At 45.1% G+C, this 26609-nt stretch overlaps 1 protein-coding gene across 6 annotated transcripts in view; it reads left to right on the forward strand.

Moving 5' to 3' along the window:
* Positions 1 to 22568, forward strand: part of Rnf145 (ring finger protein 145) — a 46728-nt gene extending 24160 nt beyond the window's left edge. For 5 of the 6 annotated variants that reach the window (XM_006534358.3, NM_028862.4, XM_030246392.1 and 2 more), the window contains 7 exons: positions 5812 to 6047; positions 8692 to 8867; positions 12186 to 12326; positions 14304 to 14486; positions 17020 to 17167; positions 18513 to 18869; positions 20968 to 22568. In XM_006534358.3, coding sequence (XP_006534421.1) covers positions 5812 to 6047; positions 8692 to 8867; positions 12186 to 12326; positions 14304 to 14486; positions 17020 to 17167; positions 18513 to 18869; positions 20968 to 21333 — 1607 coding nt within the window. In that variant the 3' untranslated portion in view covers positions 21334 to 22568. Of the gene's footprint in view, positions 1 to 5811; positions 6048 to 8691; positions 12026 to 12185; positions 12327 to 14303; positions 14487 to 17019; positions 17168 to 18512; positions 18870 to 20967 lie in introns of those variants that run through there. The other variant, NM_001166553.1, reaches the window with a different exon arrangement.
* Positions 22569 to 26609: the final 4041 nt, after the last annotated feature.

Raw genomic sequence — 26609 nt, forward strand, 5'->3', positions numbered from 1 at the left:
TGGGGGAGAGGAAGGGGCTCAAAGTTCTCCGTCTGCTTCCCTCACACTCCTGGCCTCTTCTCTCTGCTTCCCTGACTCTTCATGGGCAAGTGGTGCCACATGCACAGTTTGATCTCTATCTGTGTCCTTTCCTTTCCTTTCCTTTCCTTTCCTTTCCTTTCCTTTCCTTTCCTTTCCTTTCCTTTCCTTTCCTTTCCTTTCCTTTCCTCTCATTCCTCCCCTCCCTCCCTCATTCCCTCCCTCCCTTCCGCCCTTTCTTGCTTTATTTCTGACAGCCCCTTACAAAACCCAGGTGGGCTTTGAACTCACAAAGTAGCCAAGGATGACCTTGAACTGCTGGCTCTCCTGAAAGCAGGGGTTTTATGCAATGCTAGGGATTGAACTCAGGGATTTGTTCTTGCTTATGTTAGAAACAAAGAAAAATCAGGTTGTACAAAGAAACATATGAAGGAAGTAGAAGGCCGCCAGGCAGTGGTGGTGCACGCCTTTAGTCCCAGCACTCGGGAGGCAGAGGCAGGCGGATTTCTGAGTTCGAGGCCATCCTGGTCTACAGAGAGAGTTCCAGGAGAGCCAGGGCTACATAGAGAAACCCTGTCTCTAAGAAACCAAAAAAGAAAAAGAAAAAAAAAAAAAGGAATGGAAAATGGAAGAAGCTAGGCGTGCATCTTTTTCTGCAAGAAGGGTAGGACAGGCCCCATCCCTAGCCAGCAGGCGTGAGCACACGGGGGGGGGGGGGGGGGCAGGAAGGTCACTTGGAATTTATTCCAATGCATGTGGTGACTGCCTTTCCTCCATTGCCTGGGGTCTGACTCAGTCTTTCGAAGTTGACTTGTCTTAAAGAGTCAGCACAAAGGAAGTCCAGGTCAGGGGTCAGGAGTCAGGTCCTCACACCATCATCCAGTTAGAGTAATGCAGCCAGGCCTTTTCAGTACACAAAGGTCTTGTCGGGTGGAGATTAAAAGGTTAGCATAGGTAGGAAATTCATGAAATTTGGGGCCTTAGACTGGGTAGAGTGCCTTTATAGAAAACAAAAAAAACACCCCATGGCCCCTTACACTGGCAGGTACTCTACCAGCCAACCTACACCCTTGGCCACCTTTACTTCCTCGCCCTACGCTTGCTTGATAGCTTGTTTGCGTGCTTGCTTGCTTTTCTTCCTCCCTCCCTCCCTCCCTCCCTCCCTTCCTTCCTCCTCCCTCCTTTCCTTCCTCCCCCTCTTTTCCCTCCCCCCATTTCTTCCTGTACTTATTGAGTGTGTGCACACGTGTGTCATGTGCTCATGCCTTGATGAGTGTGTCCGTCAGAGGGCAGCTTGCAGGAGTTGCTGTTCTTCTTCCGTCCTGTGGGTCAGGTCATCAGCTTGTTCCCATAGATGCTTCTTACTGTTTGTATTTATCATCATATCAAAAATAGTTCATAGAGGCTTGTGGTTCTTAAGGGGTTTTTAAATATCGGAGAAGATTAATTTTTAAACAGCTAGTCATTACTTTGAAAGGCTAAAGTGATTAGCTATGTCTCAGGCTTACTTACTGCTGCTGGAAGTGAGCGTCTTGTTGTCAGAAACATGTACATGGCTGAAGCACAATGTTAAAAATAAAAGTGCTGAATAGATACAGTCCTAAGTGAACCACCCACCATGCCAGAGACCCCACACAGGAAGCGAGGGAACCGACTCTGAAGCCAAGCCTCTTAGAAGACAGTATTAAAGAGAGGGAAACAGAGGTCAAAGGACTGCCCAGATCTCTATACAGAGAAGACTCAGGGGTGCACCACTAAGAGGGTTGTGTGTCTGGGGACGGATCTAGGCTGGCCAGCTAAAGCTGGTCATCCAGAACTCAGCCACACGTGGCTGCCAAGCACTGGAAATGCCCCTCTCACACATGGTACTCCAGGTACACTTAGTGCAAGTAAAACATCTCTAATATGTGCTGATAAGATTTAAGGTATACTTGATTTTGTAAAATATATTGTTTTTACCTTTTTCTGTTACTTTTTGAAATGAGACACCTAGAGGAAAAATGTAGATTCTGTCTGTAGCCCCTCTCTTTCTTCTGATGTGACGTCCAGGACCAGCAATGGACTGTTGAGCTTCTGCACGTGGAGTGAAAATTCTTGCAGGGTTTTCCCTGCGTGTTCTGAATTGTAAAGGCCAAGGCTGGGCTCCCTGAAGCCTGGGAAAGGTGGCTGAAACCTGCACAGCACTTTGTCTTGAATTTCCAAATCTCGGGGGTGGGGTGGGGTGGGGTCAGAGCTGGCCAGTGCTGATGCCTTCTCAGGTGCTACTTGAGGGATCCCTAGTGATGAGGGCAGTCTTGGAGGCACACGTATTTGTCTCCGGGAAGAAAACCAGTTGGGCTTGTCTAGTTCAAAGGGCACCAAAAAGACGTCATTCATTCAGCCAAACAGGAATTGACCCACTTGCCCACAGTGCTGCAGATTGACGGAAGGAGCAGGCAGCAGAGCTCTTCCTGCTCTGCCCGGTGTAGGCTGGCTGTTTTTGCAGAGGAGGGGGGGCCTTCAGCTGTGCTGCTTCTCCTCCTCTTCCTCCTTCCTTTACCCGCTCTTTACTGTCTCATTTTCTCACCAGTTCTCTTTCTCCCCCACCCTTTTCTTCTTCCTCGTACCCTGTTTGAGTTGTTTGGTCATTTGAGGCAGACTCTGCTCTGGTCCAGGCTGGCCTGGTTATGTTCTCACTGTCAGTATCTTAACTAAGAACTAGTTGATGAGGAAAGAAAATGATGTCTGTGCCATATTAAAGGGTGGCTTTTTTTTCCCTCACATTGATGTTTTTTTTTTGTTGTTTTTGTTTTTTTTTTTTGTTTTTTTTTTTGTTTTTCGAGACAGGGTTTCTCTGTATAGCCCTGGCTGTCCTGGAACTCACTTTATAGACCAGGCTGGCCTTGAACTCAGAAATCCACCTGCCTCTGCCTCCCGAGTGCTGGGATTAAAGGCGTGCGCCACCATGCCTGGCTCATATTGATTTTTAAAGTAAATTCTCTCTGCTGTTTCAGTAATAATGAGCTTCTGGGTTGGAGATGCCGCTCTGTAGTGGGACCATCAGCTCAGCAGGATGAGGCTCTGCGTTCCATTCCCAGCACTACAAAAAGAGAACTAACAAACACAAAAGCAGTCTTTTAAAGAAAAACCAGAGCCATTTAAATGTTCCATGAGTTCCTGGAAGTTCAACCCTCCCAGAGTTTTTTCTAATTGTGGAGTCATGAATTCAGAGTACAGAGTCTAGAGTGCTTCTGATTTACTCAGTGTGACCATTGGGGTAGGGGCCTCGCGGAGGGAGCTGTAGGGGATTTCACTGAGTCCCTTGCAGCAGCAAGGATCACTAGTCCTAGAGGAAAATGCCTTCTGAGGCATGGTCCCTCAGAGGAGATGTGGACATGTGGCCAGAGCAAGTCCTGCCTGCCGGGGCCTGGACGCGGGGACTTCAGAGCTGGGCGAGGGGTGGGGATTGGAGGGAAGTTTCCATCCTGCTGACCAGGGAAACCGAGGGAGGCATCACACCACAGCTTCTGCTGCCCGAGCACTTCCTCCCAGCCTTTGCTTTTCTGCTTTCACTTTCTGATTTTATTTTAATAAAGGAAATGTTCCCATTCTTATCATCAAAAATGGGCTAATTATGATGAAAACGAGCCTCCTCCTGCAGCCTCTCCCGCATGCTCCATCTGCCCCAGCCTCTCTAAGTTCCTGGTGACCCTTCCTCCCCGGCTGGGTGCTCTTCCTTGTGGAAATCCAGCCGCCCTACTCGTGCATCCTCCTCCTTGCCAGCTCTCTCCCTCTCTGTAGTTTCTCAGTCTTTGAAGGGAGTTGTGCTTTTGTTTGGCTTTCTGATTCATCAGCTCTGTCTCCAGTGGTTTCACATTTTAAGTTTTGTTCTGCGTTCTTTCTGACACTTGTTCTATTGACTGTTTCCTCTTACTTTTTAAATGTTTACTTCTCATATGAAGCATTTAACTTTTTGGAGGAAGACTTGGTTCTTTTTGTTTTTTTTGTTTGTTTGTTTTTTTCGAGATGGGGTTTCTTGTGTAGCCCTGGCTGTCCTGGAACTCACTCGAACTCAGAAATCTGCCTGCCTCTACCTCCCGAGTGCTGGGATTAAAGGCATGCGCCGCCAACGCCCGGCTGAAGACTTGGTTCTTTAAGTTTATCTGGAGGTGTATGTCAGAGCCCATAATTTTTTTTTTTCCCTATCAGGCTTCTAGTGTACCCTGTAGTCCTAGGGTAGCTAGGAAATGGAGGCAGGAGGATCCTGAATGTGAAGCCAGCCTGGGTGACTGATCCACTTTAAGCAAATATTAGGAAGCATCCTGGTTTATGCTTACTCATGTGTATTATAAAAGTGCAGGGTTATCATAAATATATATGCTTATTCCTACAAGTACTTCATAATTATGTGACATGGGGAAAAGCTGAATGCTGATACATCAGACACACTCAACATAATGTACCTGACAGGTGATAGCAATGCCTACTGTGGGGTAGACCTGGGCCAACAGTGAATGGAGCGGGGCAAGTCGTTTGCAGAACAGTTGAACACTCTGATCATTATATAAATAAAATATGGGTGTGTGATACGGGGCTGGAGAAATGATGGCTCACTGGTTAAGAACGCTTTCTGCTCTTGCTGAGGACCCAAGCTTGATTCCCAGCACCCACACCTGTCTGCTCACTACTGTCCTACAAGCCCAGCTCTAGTTCTAGGGGTTCTGACCCCCTCTCTGGCCCTCCCTGGCGTACACATGTATGTGCCCATGCACATAACGCACATGATAAAGTATAGTAAAATATTTTAAAAGCAAAAGACATTAACATCTCATATTCAGAGTAAATCTGGAAGGTTGCTGAGTATGCAAACAGCTGTCGCACAGTGGGTTTCACATGCTGGTGTCGCACAGTAGGCTTCATGCTCACCAACGTTCCTGGCTAGGGAGCTGCTGGTGCTGCCTGTGGGTGGCGGGAGCAGAACTCCTTTCTCTGCACTCCTCTCTGTGAGCCTCAGCCCTCTGAGAAGAACAAAGCATGCAAGCCTTTCAGCCTTCCCGCTCGGGATTGGGCTGTTTGGAGGTTTATGTGGTTTAGTCAGAGATTAGGAGCCTCAGAACAGATGGCATCTTGTTGAAGTGTGATGATGGGCAGCCAGCCTTTATCTTGGCTTTATGCTTTGCATATGTAAGTGCAGAATACTCAGGATCCAAAACCTTTGAGAAAGAAGCTGTATGGAGAGCAATTGACTTGTTGCGACACTGAAGTAGACATTTAAAAATCCTTCCTCTGTTCCTCAAACCATCACAAATGTGATTAAAAACTGTAGAGGGTTATTTATTTTCTGAATCAGCCTTTGGGAGTAAGTATTCCAAGTTCATCATGCAAATATGTAATTATAACTAGATGAAATGAAAATCTGATTTAAAGTATCGCTCAAGTCTTTAGACTTATTCAAAAGCTGTGATAACATCCTTAATTTTTTTAAAAACATTTTTGGGATGTGTGTGAGAGTGAGGAGGGGGGAGAGAGAGAGAGAGAGAGAGAGAGAGAGGGAGAGAGAGAGAGAGAGAGAGAGAGAGAAGGAGAGACACTGATGTTAGAGGACACTGACACTGTTTTGGGAGTTCTCTTATTCCACTATGGCTTGGGGCTCTAACATAGGTCCTCAGGCTTGACAACAAGTCAGGCCCCAGAGCATCCTCCTCTTCCTCCTTGTCCCTGTCTTCCTCCTCCTCCTCCTCACCATCATCATCACCACCACCATCATCATCTTGTCCAGATGCTCAGGGTTAATGCTGTCTGTTCCCCTTCCAGGTCAGTTAGTGGTGTGCACCTTGTGCTCCTGCGTTATGAAGACGAAGCAGATCTGGCTCTTCTCGGCACACATGCTTCCTCTGCTGGCTCGCCTCTGCCTCGTTCCTCTGGAGACCATCGTCATCATCAACAAATTTGCTATGATTTTTACAGGATTGGAAGTCCTGTACTTCCTAGGGTCTAATCTCCTAGTACCGTATAACCTCGCTAAGTCTGCATACCGGGAGTTAGTTCAGGTAAGCGTGCTGGGCACACGCGGCTCAGTACATTCCCCTGTCCACCTGTGGCTGTGGGGACGCTCTCTCCAGCTCCTGTTCTCATCAGGGGAGGCAGTGAAGGAGCGAATCTGCAGATGCAGAGCACTTGGGTTCATGCCCCTAGGCTGAACCTATGTGACTTTGACATAATCACATCTCTCTACTTTCTATGAAAGGAAGCTGATTGTACCACAGCACTGTGCTCTCCTGCTCAGGGTAACTATGAGATCCAGATAAGCTTTGGGTCAGGCAGGCGATGTGCGCTATGTCTTAACTATTATTGTAAAGACAACAATAAGAAAATACCTGACGACAATCATTGATTTCTCTTCTGACTCTACTTCTACTGTGTCAGCAGTGTCTTCCCTTTGTTTACCTAGCCTGTTTAACCTAGGAAGCTAAACAGGTTGGAGTTACAGAGTGATAGGTCTCATTTAGCAGCAGTGCCAGAGGCTGGCACACAGAATGTGCTGCTTGTAATTGTCTCTCTCCTCTTCTTTGCCTTCGCTCAAGGACAGATGACCCCAGATTAGACATTCGGGAAAAACTTGCTTCTACTTGTGACCAATTGATAAGCTTCATTGTAAATGCAGGGTGTTGGTTCGGTTTCTTTTTCACCTCCTGGCTGTGTGCATGTCTGTCACTTACAGATGGACCAGATTAATATCCCTGGGGGAGAGGTGCTACCTTGTGCTCTGCCAGCAGACCTGTGGGCACTCTTCCCTAAGCCCTGGACCTGATCCTGATCCTCTCCTCTTCTCTCCTACCCAGTGATTAACATGGGTGCTCTCCCCAAAGTAAAACACTGCTCAGCACAGAGCTGCCTTGCAGCGAAGGGCTGTGTTTGTATTTAGGATGAGAATGGCAGTCAGCTCAAGACCTGCATTTTATCTTCAAATCATTATGGTGTGGAACAATTCTACATTATAACAGAATAGCCATTTTGCAAACCTTTATTTATGTCAAATATTTAATGGCCATAAGACAGCGTCTCTGTTTCTCTGTTTCTCAAGGTCGTGGTGAGATCCGTGTGGTTGCTATGTAGTTCACACGTCACTAGAGTGAGATGGGTGAACATAAATTACAGGTTATAAAGTTTATGACTTGAGAATTGCATAAGCAAGAAATGGAAAATGTCAGGCTTTTAAATGGTGTGCTCGTGATTGGAAAAGCAGCAGCCTACTGTCTACTTTAGATAAATTAGCCTTTAACAGTCACGTTCCAACTAGTTAATAGTTTACTTAAATATTTTCTAGATGGGAAAAAATTAGTTTTGACCAGATTGTAGAAAAAGTATATTTTACTGACGAAAAATTTAAATTAGAAAAAAAAAATAAATGTGAGGCTGGAACAGTGGCCCTGCAGTTAACAGAGCTTACAGCTCTAGGGTAAGACTTGCATTCAGATCTAGCACACACATGGTGGCTCACATACCCTGTAGGTCCAGTGCCAGGGCATCTGATGCCCTTTGTGGCATCTATAGGTCCCTGGATACACATAGACTCACACAAGCACACGTATACACATAAATGTGTGTGTTCTGGGGGGGAAACAAATAGCTAGAAGCGAGGCTGAGTGTGTCTGACACTGCACCTCCAGCTCTGTGTTTTATTGGAATGCCCCGGCTTCACATCAGCAGATGCCTTCGGCTGCTGGGTTAAGGATTTGTAGACGGCCTCTTTCAGTGCTGCCGGCTCCCCTGGGCCTGGTGCCTGGTCAGGACTCTAGCAGCTTGCTTACACGTCTCATCTCAGATGTGGTAATCAAGAATTCATTCAGTGATTCATGATTCCTGCTAATGAGATTTGTGAGAGATGATTTATAAACTGATAAACTTGGTGAGTTTTGAGTTTAGTAGCTGTTAAAAGTGTATCCTTTTCATCGTACTGTATTTGGCACAGCAAATACATGGTGAGGGTGGCGCACATGGTGAAGACATGGGACAAGCAAGGGAAGGAAGGGGAATCGGTTTGTCTATGGGACAGACATGCTGAGTTCTCTTTGCTCCTCTGTAGTGAGGACAACAGAGATGAAGAACTCTGTCACAACTGTGACATTCATTAGCCAACCCTGAGCAATTCCTTTTTAAATGTTCTATTCCTTTCTGTATATGAGTGTTGGCCTACGTGTTTACTATGTACTACGTGTCTGTGCGATGCCTTTGGAGGCCAGCAGAGGGCTTCGGATCCCTTAGGACAGAAGTCATGGAGCTTTGTGAGCTGCCATGTGGTTCTGGGATGAACCTGGGTCTTCTGGAAGAGCAGCCAGCACTCTTAACCTCACGCCCATCTCTCCAGCCCCACTCCACCCGCCATTTTCTTAATCAGTGTCTTGATTAGATATGATCATAAACCAGGTTTCTTCAGAACCCCCATTGAGGTGGTTTAGTTTTGAATCCAGCCTTCTCTCTCAACCCTTGGGGCAGTGTGTTGTTGCTGACCTGTGCACTTAGACCACGTGTGAATCAGAATGTGAAATTCAGTACAAACGCAACCGTGCTGCCTGCTGTGTATCCCACCTCTGAAGGAGTCTAGGGAGCCAACCCTGCGGGAGGACTGAGCTGTGTATTTTATAATTATATTTTATACTTGAGACCTAAGGCAGCCTTGTCTCTCCTTTTCAGGTAGTGGAGGTGTACGGCCTTCTGGCCTTGGGAATGTCCCTGTGGAACCAGCTGGTGGTGCCCGTGCTCTTCATGGTCTTCTGGCTTGTTTTATTTGCTCTTCAGATCTACTCCTACTTCAGCACCAGAGATCAGCCTGCATCCCGGGAGAGGCTTCTCTTCCTTTTCCTGACAAGGTAATCCACCCTTGGAAGTCTGGGAACTTGGGTCTGGGAAGTCAGGTAGGCAGGCTGCTTTTAGCAGTATCATACCACTGTGTTTAATCAAGATGGGACTTTTAGCTGTGTGGGGCCTATGGAGTGAAGGGATATGTGGACTGAAATAGTGTGTGTTCAGCTGCCATGGGGACCAGGGTACAGAAAGCGATTTGTGGGTATGTTACTTAAATGATAGTCCTGTTCAGTTTTTAATACATGCCACCTCTAAACACTTTTACTCCCTTCTAGTCTTTCTAGCACTCTTGAGGGACAGGGACCTTTATTGCCATTTTCTGTCTACCGTGAGGAGAGTGCAGGAGAACATCTCCCTGGTGACACTGTGACAACAGGCACAGTTGCCACTCAAGCCAGGTCTCGTGCCTGTTCTGTGCACTTGGACCATATCCTCATATTCTTCATGTTTTGCTTAGTGTTGAGATAATAAAATAATTGGCTAGATGGGTGTAAGCACTTCCCTGGTTAGCCTCTGTCAGTGACCATCCAGGGTAGACTGAGTCAGGCATTGATGGTGGCGACAGCGGTTGTAGGGGCAGCAGTTGCTTACTATTTGGCAGTCTTTCTCTTCCTTTAACTCTTTGCTGTTCTAAGGCCAAAAACCATGAGGTTCTGGTAGTTTGACTCCTGCTGTTGGCAGCAGTGGATTAAGAAAAGAAGTTAGTTACTAGGGCTCTTTTCTCTCTGGCTCAAGGGCCCCTGGCTGGCCAGATGAGAAGCTTAGAATTTTTTTAACTCTTCCTGAACCAGAGAGAAAAGAAGAAAGAGCAAAGACTGTATGGAGTTGGGAAAGCTGCGCCATTGTTTCACTGTGGTTCTTAGCTTTTATACCTTCTCAGGATAAGTGATCACATGGTTTTCTAAGCATTTTTTACATTCCATGAGTTCATAGTTTAAGCCAATAATTCATGTCATAAATCAGTAAGACTTAAGGAATATCAGAATTGTTTACATGCCTTTCCATTAAGACCAGTGTCTCACTAAACATGCATTATCTATCTTCTAGACCCATAAGTTCATTATAAGTTTAAAGCAATAATTTTTATGCACAAGTTAGCACAGTTTTGTCAAGAAACAAATCATTTGTTTTGTGTCTTACTATTTTGAAGTTTTGTATAGACAAACTAGTCAGTATTTTATTTTCTATCCTTGCATCTGCAATAAATTGTTCATTCCCAGCTTATGACCTTTAGTTACAGATAATGGTCTCACACCTAACCTAGAAGGAATGAATGTTTTGCTTGACTGTGAATTTGTTCCCAGCCTGCCTTCTTCTCCAAGTACAATTAGCTCTTGACACGTGAAGCTTCACAGAGCTCTAGGTGCAGCTTTTATTCTATAGTGGGCTTAGAATTACTTGATCAACTTAGAAATTCTTTAAAATCAATACCAGGAATTATGAAATCATCAATTCATCTATACAGCATTAGTATATGAACTCACATCTTTATACTGATTCTGCAGGGAATCTGCCCAATAGGGTGGGTTAGTGCCCAGATCATTAGGCTATGCAGTAGTGATGGGAAAGGCACATCAGCAGTGAGAAGGAATCCTGGGGTGAAGTCCCTGAGGACCCTACCCATCACAGCCATGCAAAACAGTGGGCCATCCCCAGAAAGTGCACTTGCTTGCCTTAGCCTGTCCTAGATAGTTTATGACAAGCCCCAAATGAGTCAAACCTGGGTTTTCAGGATTTAAGGTTGTTTGCGTATGTGGGAGTATATGCACACATGTATTGGTATTGGCGTGCACACATGTATTGACATGCACATGCAGAGGAGAGTACCAGATGTCCTGCCGCATCAGTCTCTGCCTTATTACCTAGAGACAGGTGTCTTGCTGAACCTGGAACTGGCTGGGCTTCGTAGCTAGCAAGACCTAGTGGTCATCTTCCTGTCTCTGTTTCCCCTCTCCTCTCAGTGCTGGGATTACTGGTGCACACAGCCACATCCTGGATTTTAGGCGGGTGCTGGGATCTGAACTCGGGTCCTCATGTGTGTGCAGTACTCACTGAGCTATCTCTTTGACCCTAGGTTAGGGTTTTTGTTTTGTTTCATTTTAATTCTGGTGTATCATTTGAGTTCTTTCCTGCTGTGGTGTCTATTGTGAGCTTAGATAGGGTCGACATTTGTCATTTCCACTGAGATTGACTTTGAAATGCTCAGCTCTCTGTATAAATGTTCATTCCTGGTTTTCTGTCTTATTTATTCATTTATTGATTGATTTTATGTGTGTGTGTATGTGTGTTGTGTTCATATGAATACTTGAATGTACCTTGTAAAAATTAGGTATTTTAATTATTAGTAGCTTTTGTAAACAAGTAATTATCAACAAAACCAGATGCATTTTAATGACCAGTTGAATATTAAATAAGCCTAATGTTTATTTTTTTTTACCAAAGTTTGATTTTTAATTTTTAAAATTTCAGCAATGTTTTAAGGATCGTGAACTCTATTACTGGGTGTGCTCTCAAAGTAGCCGTTTAAAGTTAGATTCTTGTAACTATACCCAAATTAGATAAAAATTTGTGGCCCCCATAGTGTGGCTGGTACTGCTGTATTTGTGGGGTGAGTGGGTAATAAGGAGGCTCTTGCTTGATAATGATTGGTCAGGTAGGGAACTCTGAGAAGCCCCTACCTGAGAAGTGCAGTCTGCGCCATTGGAGCAGCCAGCAGTTGCCATAGCAACGTGCGCATAGCAGGTTACTTTGGAATGTTTGCCATCCTGTGAAATTGCATGGTTCTGGAGGTGTGGGCAAGGCGCTCTTTGAAATTTACTGCACTTGAAGGTGATAGATAATAAAAAGTAAAGACCTTGCTGAGATGTGTTGCTGCAGCCTGAATTTTTGCTGAAGAGGCAGAAGGCTTCTAGTGCAGAATGGCAGGAGGTAAAATGGCTTAAATTATTTGTGGTAGCCGGGCATGATGGTACTGTCTTAATCCCAGCACTCTGTAGGCAGAGGCAGGTGAATCCCTGTGAGTTCCAAGCACCCAGGGCTACATAGTGAGATCCTGTCTGAACAAATGTAACTAATGGGGTGGGGGTGGGGTGGGGTAAGCAGCCAGGGCTACTTAAGTGAGATCCTGCTCAAATAAATAAATAAATAATCAATTAATCAAAGCAAAATGAAAAAGTAACTTCTTTATGGGGTGATGGGTGAAGCCCCCTCAGGTTTGGGTCTGGGATGATCTCGGATGATCTAACTCTGCAAATGTAAAGGCGTAAAATGTTTTCATCACAAACAGAGAACTCAGCCTCCTTTCCTTCCTCCCTCGTTCCCAGCATCGCCGAGTGCTGCAGCACGCCCTACTCCCTTCTGGGCTTGGTCTTCACCGTGTCCTTTGTTGCCTTGGGTGTTCTGACACTCTGTAAGTTCTACCTGCAGGGATACCGAGCCTTCATGAACGATCCTGCCATGAATAGGTAAACTGTTCACTTACAATCTGAACCTTCTTTGTAGTAATAATCATGAGTGTCTTTGAGTTTTAGAGAAAATGAATTTTTTAAAATTTTTGTTTCTTGGCTAGTTAGTTGCATTATTGAGATTGAAGTACTATTAAAGACTTACTAGATTATAATGCAGAAATACATTTTAATTATATGTACATTATGATAAATGCTGGATATTTAGCTTCTCTGTATTTGAGAATTTGGAAAACTTGTCTTCCCATTTGAAGCACGTGTCCTGTTAAAATCTGATTTCTGTTTAGTGCTTTCTCCCAGGGGCTTTTTGTTTTGGGGGTGTGTTTGTGAGTGTGTGTGTGTGTGTGTGTGTGTGTGTGTGTGTGTGTGAACATAAATTTATTAAGACTCACTGAGCCGTCAAAGGATGATTTGATGAGAATTAACAATTCTCAAAGGCAGAACAATTAACCTTTCTGCCTAGCTGAACATCTTTGGAGAAAAATCCCAGATGCAGTATTGGTATTTTGCTCCTAAAAGTTTCAGTCTATAATTAATTTATATGTGCGTGTGTTTTGCCTGCCTGCATGTCGGTACCATATACATGTCTGATGCCTACAAAGAGCAGAAGAGGGTATTTGATCCCGTGGAACTAGAGTAACAGCCGGTTGTGAGCCATTATGTGGGTCCTGGGAGATGAACTGTGGTCGGTGTTCTTAAGCACTGAGCAATCTCTCCAGCCCCACCTGTAAATGTTCTCACAAAGGTACAGCTAGGGTCAGATCATCCTTACCAGAACCGTGATGTGATAGCCAGGTATTCAAATTCCTCTATTGGACTCTTTAGTACTTTGCTCAAATAAGACCCAGTTGCACTTGACTGCTCCATTTCTTATGCCTCCTTAATGCTTAGATTCCTGGTGGTTTTATTTTCCTGCTGTCTGTTCCGCTTTGGCTGGGTGCTTCTGCGATGTTACAGAGCTATCCCGGGATTCGCTGTTTTCTTTCATCATGTTTTAATTTCTGTGTAGACCACCTGTAGGATTGTTGAGTAGCCAGGTTTGTGCTTTGTACCTCAGTATTCAGTGACTTATTAGCCCGAGTTCTCCAGACAGATTTGCTGGTGTATGTATGTTCTCAGGCCAGCGTGTTCCCTTTTCCACGCTGTTGTGTGCGGTGCTGTCACATCTTGAAGGATTTTCTAAAACTGTGCCCATCATTTCTCCATTATGTGAGTTTTTCTAACCAAACCAATCGGATATTATAAAGTCTTGTGACTTGGCATATATTATTCCATATGAAAACTGAATTGCAAAGAGATTTGTCTTTGTGCTGTCTACAGCTTTTTTTTTAGATTTATTTATTTATTTATTTATTTATTTATTATAATTAAGTAAGTACCCGGTAGCTGTCTTCACACGCACCAGAAGAGGGCATCAGATCTCATTACGGGTGGTTGTGAGCCACCATGTGGTTGCTGGGATTTGAACTTCGGACCTTCGGAAGAGCAGTCGGGTGCTCTTACCCACTGAGCCATCTTACCAGCCCCAGCTTATTTTTTTTTAAAGGATATTTTCTTCTCCATGATGGTGAAAACAAAACATTTTTTAAATAAGTGCTTTCATATTTAGTGTGTGTGTGCGCGACAGAGAGATCAGTATATAACTGATGCTGTAAATCTTTACATTGGCTGTCTGTGAGGAGCAGGAGGATCTGCCTCAGTGGTGGTCTGCTTGGGAATTATTTGTTTTATAACTCTTCTTTCGTTCATTCTATCCTAAACCAACAGCATGCTTTTGAACACGTAAAGGTGCCTGTAAATCGGTGTGCCGCCACACTGAAGCAGTGAGCCATGAAGCTACTTTGCATAGGACTTTAGCTTGAAATGTCCGAATAGATTTAAAGCTATCCCATCAGCATTCAGGGCCCTTGGAGTGCCGTCTTGGAGTTTGGGGATGGTTGGAATATGAATTTAGTCCTGCACTTGTCCGCCCGTTAGGGGGATGACAGAAGGAGTCACTCTGCTGATCCTGGCGGTGCAGACGGGGCTCATAGAACTTCAGGTGGTTCACCGTGCATTCCTGCTCAGCATCATCCTCTTCATCGTCGTTGCCTCTATCCTGCAGTCCATGTTGGAGATCGCAGATCCCATTGTTTTGGCACTGGGAGCATCGAGAGACAAGTAAGGAATTCCCTAATCTTTGATTTAGTTAATGGACTCTCTTCCCACGGACTGCCTATAGCCTGAAGGATGGATGGAAGCTTGCTGTTCAGTGTCTTTGTGTGGTGTCTGTGTGTTCCGTTTGTCTTTGCATGTCCATGTGCGTGTTGAAGCCAGAGGTGGATGCTGGGTGTCTTCCTCCATCTCTGCCCACCTAATTGACCGATTCACGGTCTCAGTGAACAAGAGCTTGATGGTTGAGTTAACCTAGTCTTGCCTTGGGCAGTCTTGTCTCCATCTCCTGAACGCCAGGAACATAGGCAGGCACCCTGCTGGCTTTGACATGGACTTTGGGACTCTGTATTCTGGTCCTCCAACTTACACAGCCAATGTCTGATCCACTGAGCCATCTCCTCAGCCGGTCTTTGGCTTTCCTAATCAGTTTTGGTTTTCTTTTTAGGACTTCCATAGTTAAAAGACACTTCAGAAGCTTTGAAGAAAGAAACTCTTTTCAGAAAAATGTAATGCATTTTATATGCCAGTTGTCTAGGTATAAGAGCACTTAGTAAATGTACGGCATCCTGTGTGACTGTATCCTATGTAATGCCAGTTAAAGGGAGCAAAGCATTAGGGGAAAGCGCACGTGGAGAAGAAGGATCGGATTCATAAGCACAGGGACTTACAGAGTTGCACCTCCTGTGATGGTCTCAGGAAGTTGCAGCATAGGGGAGGATAGTCTAACGTAGATTCTTTTTTTTTTAAGAGCCCCACCCCCATTTTTAACGATTTATTTATTTTATTTATATGAGTGCACTGTAGCTGTCTTCAGACACAACAGAAGAGGGTATCAGATCCCATTACAGATGGTTGTGAGCCACCATGTGGTTGCTGGGAATTGAACTCATAACCTTTGGAAGAGCAGTCAGTGTTCTTAACCTCTGAGCCATCTCTCCAGCCCTTAATGGAAATTCTTGATGCCATGTGGGACCAAATAAAATTGGGAGCTGGATCTGTGTACATCTAGTATTCAGAGAAAGCTTAAATTATATTTACTTTTATTATTTAAAAAGTATTGTTTTATTTTTCTGTGGGCCATGTACAGGTATGCAGTCATATTTCTGGAAGCCAGAGATTGATGTCAGATCAGAGAGTCTTCATGAGTGAGCGCATGCCTGCTTGCCTGCCTGTCTGTGTGTGTGTGTGTGTGTGTGTGTGTGTGTGTGTGTGTGTGTGTCTCTGTGTCAGTGTATGTGTCAGAGGTTGATATTGGGTCAAGGTCTCTTACTAAGCCTGGAGCTCACTGATTGGCTACACTGCCTGGCTGTTCAGCCCCAAGGATCTTCTTGGCTGTCCGTAGGCTGCACTGAGGCTATAGACACTAACAAGTGAGCTGATGGTGTGGTGGCTGCAACCCTAGACATTTTAAAAGACCTAAAACCCAAACTATTATTGCTTCCAAGATACTGCTTGGCATACCGGGCATATCTGGCTTAGTGGTAGAAGATTTGCTTAGACTGTTTGGAGACTTTAGATCAGTATCTGGCACCTAAAACAAACACACAAAACTGACTGTACTATTTTGGTTCGTAGTTCATACAAGAGATCCCAGATAAAACTGGTTACAATTCACTGTCACCATTTTCCCCCCAGCTTTCCCTCATATTTTGATGGTTGGTTCTAGAATTTGGTTCTGAATTTGTTGCATGGAGGAAGTAGTCTCTTGGGAGGTAGAATTGTGAGAGCAGATTTGTGAGATAATTCTTAAATTAGCTTATAATTACAGCTGTTCAGCTTTGCTTGAGTGCCCCATAGTCCGCTTGGGCAAACCTTTCGTAACGTCCTCTGAGAAGGTACCGTGGCTGAAAAAGTCAGTTTCCTGTGCCTCCAGCTCCTGGCCGTGTGTCAGTCTCAGTGAGTGTAGTGAATCCCAGTTACTGGGGCTAGATTTCAAGTTGGCGGTTTCTCCATAAAGCCTGTCAGGTGGAGAGCCCGTGCACACTGCTACCTGCACTTGGCTATACTTCATATCTGCTGATTCTGAAAGTGTCTTTTAAAGAGTACATTAAGTAATTTTGCATATTGATGGGTGTGCTAGAACACTATAGAACGTTTATAAAAGCTGATGAGAAAGATCCCGATTGCTCCATAAGAACTGGTATGGTTCTGCATCCCTTCAGGGTGCTGTGTCAGGCTCACTTTTGGTCCTTCGCCACCAGAAGCTGACTCAGAGCCTTGCCTGAGGGTCTGGGCTATTGCTGGAGTTGGTGTCTCTGCTAGCATTACTTGTGGTTGGAGCAGCATTCGCTAAAGCAGGGTTCCCTCTTGGCTGTGGGAGGAAAACAAAAGTAGACCACTGGGTGCCCCGACCCTGTATGCTCCACCCTTAGTGGTTTATAGAAGGACACTGGTAGCTATAGTGAACGGAAAAGCCATGAGAAAACCTAACCCACCACAAGTGACTCCAGAACTAAGGAACCGCTGTTGTGCCCTCACCGCCGTGGTGAGGAATCAGTTTGTGAACGGCTTGACTGTAAGACTCTTGTGCCTTGTCCAGGAGTTTGTGGAAACACTTCCGTGCTGTGAGCCTCTGCTTGTTCCTCCTCGTGTTCCCTGCGTATATGGCCTACATGATTTGCCAGTTCTTCCACATGGACTTCTGGCTTCTCATCATCATCTCCAGCAGCATCCTTACCTCTCTCCAGGTGAGCCTCACAGTGACGCTGTGCCCCTGGTGGCCTGTGTTCTGAGATGAGTGAGTGGCTTCGGGCTCCTGCCACTCTGCGTTCTTTATTAGAGCATCCTGCATACTGATGAAGTGTGATATGAAAATGCGAAACTGTCATGTGGTCAAAACTGTCTTCATGATTGCAAGTATGAGACTTGCATGTCATGAAGATACTAGTTTTAGTAAACGTTACTTAACCCGGGTGGTGTTCCATTTGTGGTGATGACAAAAAGCCTTTGGCTTTACTTTTATTATGGTGAAAAAAGTATTTAGAATTAGCCATCTGGACTGAGTTTAGGTGATCCCAGTTTTGTTGGCAAAATCCACATCATCACAATCATGAGCCCGCTACACACGTGCCTTCTCCCTGTCCAGACTGAGCAGGGCGGAGGAGGTTTTCTCGGGCGGTTTGCTCTGGGGTTTGTTGGCCCTGACATCCACGGGTTGGCGGGGAACACAGTGCACTGTGCCTTCTTTAGTCTTCATGGCTGACTCCGCTCTGGCTCAGGGAGCTTAGTGGTGGCAGAGCACCCAAGCTTGTGCCTCCTGGGCAAGCTTTCTTTTCCAGGCTGTTGGGGTTGCCTTCCATCACTGCCTACTTTCTTGGCTGTGGGAGGGAGAGCCTAGAGGCCTCCTCCTTTATTTTTAAAGCCATCATGGCAAAAAGTGCACAAAGACAGGCAAAACAAAGCAAAGCAGCAACAACAGAAAATGTAATTAAGACTTGCACATGTTTGTTTGTTTGTTTTTTCAAAATGGTAACGTTCTTTTTTAAATTGCCAAAAAACCATAACACTGAAATATCTTAGAGCTTGTTTAGAATGGGCTTTTCAAAGTAAATGTCTACTCAAAATACCCTTGTAATATAAATCTATACAACTCACATATGCACATGCATGATGTGTGCCATAAACATACATAGCTAATGTATGTGCCACACAGACAGACATGTGTTTCATATGTATGAACAACATCACCAGGATGCAGCAAGCTTTTTTGCAGAGGTCTCTGCTGCCTGGCCAGTAAGAGGTGACAGGAAATGTGGTTCTGGAAACGATGCTTTCAGCCCTGTTCCTTGTAGAGGTGAAGTGTTTTGAGAGACAAGGACTGGACGGATGAGGAATGAGGAAGGTCGGGTGGGCCTGAGGAGACTGAACACTGCTTCTGAAGGTGCAGCGTCTGCTCTCTCAGTAACTGGTCACTGTCACCCACACACAGCCTTCAGTGGGTACCAAGAGTTCATGTGTTATTATTTTAAACTCAGGGAGAATGCTTTTCTTATGATCACATTTATCTTAATATACATACTCTTCCCTCCCCAGGTTCTGGGAACACTTTTTATTTACGTCTTATTTATGGTTGAGGAATTCCGCAAAGAGCCCGTGGAAAACATGGATGACGTCATCTACTACGTGAATGGCACTTATCGTCTGCTGGAGTTTGTTGTGGCCCTCTGTGTGGTGGCCTACGGCGTCTCAGAGACCATCTTTGGAGAGTGGACTGTGATGGGCTCCATGATCATCTTCATCCATTCCTACTACAACGTGTGGCTTCGTGCCCAGCTGGGCTGGAAGAGTTTCCTTCTGCGCAGGGACGCTGTGAATAAGATTAAGTCTCTCCCTGTCGCGACGCAGGAGCAGCTGGAGAAACACAACGACATCTGCGCCATCTGTTACCAGGTGACCTGCTCAGGGGGAGTCTGCTGATAGGTCAGGCGGGGTAGACCTCGGGGCCGCAGCATGCACCAGTCACAGTGTAAATTTCCGGGCACAATTAATCTCTGGATTGGAAAGGGATAATGGGGCTCATAGATTAGAGTAATAAAGCCCTGATATAAACATATCCATTTTAGTTCTAAGTTCAGTTTTAATATAGTCTTTCAAGTTCTAATTATTATTGTTTCCAACATTATTGCTCACCCATAAATAAAGGAAAAACAGGTTAGGTGTATTTTATATTATTACTGACTACACACACAGACACAGTGTTCATGTGTATGTGTGATTAAATATATCCTAGCAACCAGGAGTCAGCAACTTCAGAAAAGTGCTGTGCCAAGATTTTGACTCTTCTTAATATCTTCTGGGTGGGGAAGAAGCATCCAGACTTCATGGTGGGTGACAGAATGCTGCTCTCTATCAGAGACTTTCAGTCCTGTGGGGTTCGGAAAGTGGTGGTAGAAGCAGGCGGAAGGGTCCTATTGAGGGTAGACAGACTGCCTGCCATCCATACAGCTCTGGCCCCAGACCGAGATGATGGTTACCCTGTAGTACAAGTGAAAGATATGTCATCTTGGGAACATAGTGAGTTTGGTCCCCAGTCACCTGGGGACTGTCAGGGGGACTGAGTTGCAGCATTTAGCACTAAGCTGCACTCCTGGAGGTGTAGACAAAGTTACCTGGCAACAGCTGCAACCAGGCCCCGAGTAAACTCACTGGGAGTGTAGGCTGGTGGCAGCCAGCCATAGATAGTGGCAGTGTATATGCAGAAATGCTTTTAGGGCTGCATGGGAGTGCAGATGCTGTGGGTGGGTGTTTGTGTGTGTTTATAAAACTACCATGATTTCTCATAGCAACATAAAGCTTCCACTCTTTAAACGAGTTCTGAGAACACTTTTTGTATGTTAGTAACCCTTGAGTGCACTGAGAAGGAGTATGGCCCCGGGCCTGTCCCTGTCCCTGTCCATCCTTCTCTGTGCTCCTGAACTGGACTCTGTCTTTTGTAGCCTCACAGTCCTCAGGGCCACCCCGGGAAAACCAAGTTTGGCACAGTCAGCTTGTGCCACCCTCCTGCCATGTCTGCTCTCCTGGGTGGGGTCCGAGAGTCCTCTTTGTCGGTGTCACATCACTTTTTTTGAAGTGCTGGAACTGCCTGCCGCTCACACATGGACCACGAGAGTGGAGTTGCTTAGCTTCCTGGCTGGCTGCTTTTGTGTGGACGGCTCCCTGCTTCAGAGTTGCCTCCCCCGCCCCCCCCCCCCCCCCCCCCGCCTCCACTCCCTGGTGTTACCAGCTCTTGGCAAGGAATTTGGGGGATATTCACTTCCTAATTGTGGATGTTAAGCAGTGGTTAAAAAAAAAAATCCATGTGTTTTAAATTCCTGCCTTAGGCCTTCCCTCCCCAAGGAATACTGATAGCAAAAGGAGGTGTCACCATTTTTCCTCATGTTTGTGAAGCGCGAGCACCTAAAAGTCCCACATGGGACTTGTTCTAAGTATAGATTTATGGTTCAGATTTTCTAACTCTGGTACAGCCCGAGCATAGGGTGAAGCTGAGGATCGCTGGTTTACACAGCAATTGTAAAATGTCTGTATATTGGCCCTGATACAACTGCGACTTCCTTGCCAACACTCTGGTGTTCCGAGGCTGAGTTTTGTCTCCTTGCATATAGGCTCATGGTAGAATAGTCTCTAGCTGCATTGGCGCATAACTGTGGGAAAAGTCCTGTCTGCAGTAGATTTCCTGAGGTTGTAGTTACTGTCTTAGACCCGTGGCTCACACCCTCTCACTTCGTGCGCCCGCCGTGTTCCGTGTTTAGGATATAGTTTCTTCCTCACTTGACTCCCGTTTGTTTCACCGTCCACAGGTCTCTTACGTTACTGTGTAAGGGCTCCTCTGATAGCAGCTTTAAGAGCAAAGCCAGATGATTCTAAGTTCTGTGCTGCAGGTTTTCTGTTTGTGCTACAAAGCTTATATTGAGGTTGGAGCTTGTGGGGTGGCATCAGGAAGGTGAAACGGCTGACGTTGCTGAGGTACCTCTTTCGACCTCTCTTCTAGGACATGAAATCCGCTGTGATCACACCTTGCAGTCATTTCTTCCATGCAGGATGTCTTAAGAAATGGCTGTATGTCCAGGATACCTGCCCTCTGTGTCACTGCCATCTCAAAAACTCCTCCCAGCTTCCAGGACTGGGGACAGAAGCGGCTCCACAGCCTCCTGCGGGGGCCGAGCAGAACATTGTACTTCAGGAAGGTCCTGAACCCCCGGACCATGAGAGTCCACCAGGGACTGGGACCCAGGAAGGTTCTGGGGACAGTAGTGAACACATCAACAGAGGCTCGGCTAGCCAGGAGGGGGCTGCTGATGCTGGAGAGGGTCCTCAGATTCCAGAAGGCGAAGTGTGTCCTGTTGAGTCTGCCTAGAGGAGAAGCAGGCTTGGAGCTCTGGACTGTGGAGAAGGCCACCCAAGGTGGAGTTCACACTCAGATCTGAGGAGTGGATGTAGGAGAGGACTAGGCAGGAACCTGACATTCCGAGGATCTGCTCCAGGCTACTCAGTGGACACACCCGCTCTCCACCCCACTTCATGCTGTTGGAGAAATTTTGCAATGTACACTAATCAAAATGTATTTATATGTTCTATGCTGATGTTTTGTAGAGGTTTGCCAAGAAAACTTAACCTCAGCAACTTCAGGAATGGCCCCTGATTTGCGAGGGATAATGAAATCAGGTCTGAGTGCTTGAAAGGGGCTAAGAGGACGCAGATCTGGAGGTCAGAGTGGGAAGATGAAGGCAGAGGTGGACCTGGCTTTCCCCTTCCCGTGGGACGGGGTGGCTCTGATTGGATAGTGTGGGTAATGGCCACTCCCCTTTCCTTCAGTTAATTAAAACCACCAAATGATCCTGGAGTTTTCTACAGAACCGCAATGAAATCAAAGATGTAGACGGGACTCATTGACTTTCCTCCGAGATGGAGGAGCACGGTACGTCAGGATGTGCCTGGGGAAGGGGCGGGCGTGCACTAGGCCTTGCGGGTGCTCTCGTGTCGCCTGAGACTCTTAAACCTGATGCTGGAGTCCTCATTATTTTGATGTATATGGAACTTTTGTTAATATATTGTATACTTTGTTGGCTGTGTGAAGTAAACTAAAACTCTAGTGAACACTTTGGAGTCCACTTTAACAAAGGAGCCAAAGTGGGAGGGGCTTTAGGGAACTGATAAAGGCCCTGGGTGTACTGTCCAATCCTGTGTAATGTTTAATTCTTGCAACTGAATCAAAAGCAGTGTTAAATTATGGCAGTGTTTGCACTCTGGGAATGAGTACTGGACTGTATGACCCCACTCTGCAAACACCACTTTTGAAGCTGTTAATACACTTTGCACCCTTTCTTTGACAAGGATGTGTCATATTTAAATTTTTACATTCATCATGGCTACAGGTAGAACTGGGGAGGGGGGATGTAATTTTTTTATGGGTTTTTGATATGAAAAGAAACTAGTCATTTATTTATACAATAAGCTTGGCTCAAAAAAAAGTGTATTTCAGACTTGGTATTCCTACTGTGGGGTGTGGTTTTCCTTTGTTTTTAGTAGCAAATTTGGATGTAGACTGACAGACATAGCTGAATGTCTTAATAAATTTAAATTTGAAGATAACCGTTGTATTCCTGTGATGTGTTTACGCTATGGGTGTTGTGTTGGGATTGGATTCTCTTCTGTGCAGTTTCTGTTCTGAACTCCCAGGACCTCACGTGTTCCCATTCCACACATGCTCTACAGATGGCAGAATTTGTGAGAAGGCCAGAATTTGTTTGTTTGTTTGAGACATGGCTTTGCTGTTGTGTGTCCTTGGATGGCCTAGAACTCTATATGGAGAGCATCCGCTCAGATGAGATAGATCTGCCTGCCTCTGCCTCTCTGCCTCTCTGCCTCTCTGCCTCTCTGCCTCTCTGCCTCTCTGCCCCTATGCCCCTCTGCCCCTCTGCCCCTCTGCCCCTCTGCCTCTGCCTCCGCCTCCCGAGTGCTGAGGCCTTAGACATGAGCCATGACTAGTGAAATATTTTTCATCTTTAACTTGTTCTTTGAGTTTCATACATGCAAACAATATATCTTGATCAGGTGCAGTCCCACTCCCCTTGACACTCCCAGCATGACCCCTTTCATGTCCTCTTTTTTTTTTTTTTTTTTTTTTTTTAAGCCCACTGGGTTTAATTAGCACTGCCCATTGGCCTCATCTTGTGCGGGTGACCATAGCCTACGTAAGCTCATGATTCGGGGACAGTGGCATGTTGGCATGTCCAGGAGACAGCACTTCACAGTGCTCCTCATCCTCATGTCTTCTGCCCTGTTTTCAGTGGTGGGAATCTTGAATCCTGGTGGTAGCACACTCCAGCCTGTATCAGAAGCTTGTGGGAGCTTTCGAAGAATGAGGAAACAACACCCAATTTCTGGTCATCTCTTCAAAAGTACTGAGTCACCAGCGGCGGCCTCGGAGGCCCGTAAAATGCACTTGAGATTCTCCAGGTGCTTCGATCCAGCGCCATTTAGAACTCCTCCCATCTTTTTAGAGAGCGTGGTAGAAGAAACTAAAGCAGATGCCTCTCCCTTGTGGTGTTGAAGTTTCTGTTAAGTAACTGGGTCGATCTGAAACTTAATGATTCTCAGTGTTCGTGTGGAGGATACATGTTCGGGTACATTGTGGTACCTCATTGAAGGAAAACCCAGCGGCTAAGTTTGGGAGTCATTTCCGGCATGCCTACCTCGATTATCTGTTAGCGCAGAGCACCTATATGACAGCTTGCTGAAATCTATTGCCTAAAGGACACTACACTGTCATAAGGAAGGCTCAGGTGCTGGGTTCACATTATGTAACACACTGTGCCAAGTCAGATGAGCCTTTCAGCAGCCTCTGAACATGAAATTCAAACTGCATCCTTTAGCCAAGCAGTGGTGACGCACACCTTTAATCCCAGCACTTAGGAGGCAGAGGCAGGCAGATAGATCTCTGAGTTCGAAGCCAGCCTGATCTATAGAGTGAGTTCCAGGACAGCCAGGGCTACACAGAGAAACCTTGTCTTGAAAACAACAAACTTCACAAAAAAAAAACCAAAAACCCAAAAGACTCTCCATCCTTTGATTCAGGTCAGTAGTGAGACAGATCTGAACATTGCAGTGGTTTAAAAGCACTGTTTATCTTTATGCACGTGTGTACCTGGCAGAGGCTCGGATGCTGCCTGAAACAGGCACTTGTGTGCCATTCCTAATGGTCCCACCAACGGGGGAGCACTGAAGGGCTTTATAGTTGTCTTCTCCCAGGCGAGGACACTGGTGGCTTGACTAGGAATGGCTCCTAGGGCTCATATATTGGATGTTTGGTCATTAGGAAGCGACAGCCACTTGACCAGGATTAGGACAAGTGGCCTTGTTGGAGGAAGTGTGTCACTGGGGGTGAAGGGGGGTGGGCTTTGGAGTTTCAAATGCTCATGTCAGGCCCAGTAGCTCTCCCTGCTGCCTGCTGATCTAGATGTAGAACTCTGGGCTTCTCTAGCACCGTCTGTCTGTCTGCCACCATGTTTCCTGTCGTCGTCGTGATAATGGACTGAACCTCTGAACTGTAAGCCAGCCCCAGTGAAATGCTTCACTTTATAAGGATTGCTGGGGTCACAGTGTTGTCATAGGAATAGGACACAAAGATACCACCAGCATCTCACTGGAACCACTGCAGTGGCTGTCACATGCAAAAGTTGTCTTTGAAGGCCTGGACAGAGCTAGCTAACACTCTGTTGGAGCAAAGCCTAATTATATTAGTACTTGTTTTTTAAAAACTTAGTATATACTTATGTCCCTTGTTCTGGTAACACTGGGATGGTATATCAGACGACCCAGTGGTGTCAGAACTCTCCACCATGGAGGCTATGGGGATTAGGTTGTAGTTAGGCAGGGCTGCAAATGATGTCACCTACTGAGCCATCTTACCTTTGTGCCCTTGTGAGTGTGTGTGTGTGTGTGTTGCATGTGCAGAGTCAGGACAACCTGTGAGAGTTGGTTCTCTCTTACCATGTGGGTCTCAGGAATTGAATTCAGGTTGTTAGACTTGGTGGCAAGTGCCTTTCCCCACTGAGCCATCTTGCTTGCTCACTGGTCATTTTTGGTAATACTTTCCATATCACAGTGTACTTGACCTAGGAAGATCAGCTAAAGTTTAACCATCTAGTTAAAGAAGAAAAAGTGAGAAAATTTACCTTCTATTATACTTGATGTCATCAATTCTACTTCTCTTGACCATGTAGTATTCTATTTTATAGATAGGGCTTCATGTCACCTGTGAGCAATATTGCTAAAAAACATACTTAGCAATATGCTAAATTTCTGGCTCCAGCCTGCAGTCCAGCAGCCTTAGCCTCCACTCCCTTTTAGAGTGTGTGTGTGTGACTTGGACTTAGCTCTATATAAATGTATGTAACTTGGATTCAACTCTCATTTAAAAAAAAATAGATCTATTAGGAAAATGAATGTTTTTAAATAGCAACTATGTGGCTCTCTTACATGTTTGTCAGTGACCTCATCAAGATGTCAGCAGCCACATGGCTGGTAGCCTTCTTTACTGAGGTTAAAGTATGTGCCATGTGACTTAACCACATCTTCAGATGACCTCACAACATAGAACAATCACTGTAAAACTTCTCAGTCCTAACGAGCTCTGTTATCATTGTACCTCTTCTTAGACGAAGGAAGCAATAAGTCTCAGAGATTTTGGGTTGGTATGGATTCTTGAATGATGATGAAAGTTTAAGGTTATATTTGATACAACGTACTGTACATGTGGTTCAGCTCTGGTTTAGAATATATCCTATGTGATCAGTAAAAATTTAAGGTTCTAAAGGTCTGTTCACATTAACAAAGGCTAAGTTAAGATGTGTGTCAAACTCCTTATGTCTTTGCTAACTGTTCAACAATAAGCTGCTAGAAAATTTAGGTAATACCATATGCCTGATAAATAATATATATTTGATAAATCCCTAGTTCACAGTATGATTAAATGTTTAATTTTGATACTAGAAAAGCTTTAATTAAAAAATTGTTATTTCTAATGCTGAAACTTAACAGGGAAAAAGCTGTTAAAAAATCTAATCTTATAAAAACTACTAACTTACTGTAAACTGTTAAGGATAATTAAGACATGTAAGTTGATAGTCACATTATAAATGATCAAATTCTTTTAATGTGTTCAGAACTATTTTTGCAGTTCTAATTAAGTACTAATTAATTTTAAGAATAAGCTTTATTTAGCCTCCTGTATAGATTTTTAAAGTGAAGCCTAAGACAAGTAACTAGATATAAAGAAAGCTTGTATATTTATATATACTTAATTGGATAGATTGTCCTCAAACTCTCTGGAGATCTGCTGAATATAGCACTTAAAATGTTTAATAAGAGTATCTCTACCTAGTAGATAATGGTCCCCAACCTCTTCATAGAGGCTGCTGAATATGGTGTTCACGATGTTTAACAATAAAGCTTCCTGTGATAGAGGTACCAGTTTCTGGCAGCACCCCTAAAATCTCCAAAGAATATGGTGGGCCCCGAAGAATTTCAGCTGGAAGCTGCTTTAAGTACAGCAAAGCTGGACACTGGGTGAAGAACAGCCCTTTTTCACCTCGGTCACTGCCAGGACCTGTTAAAACTGGACAGGCGGGA

Source organism: Mus musculus, chromosome 11 (genome assembly GCF_000001635.26).
Source record: "Mus musculus strain C57BL/6J chromosome 11, GRCm38.p6 C57BL/6J".
Taxonomy (NCBI): domain Eukaryota; kingdom Metazoa; phylum Chordata; class Mammalia; order Rodentia; family Muridae; genus Mus; species Mus musculus.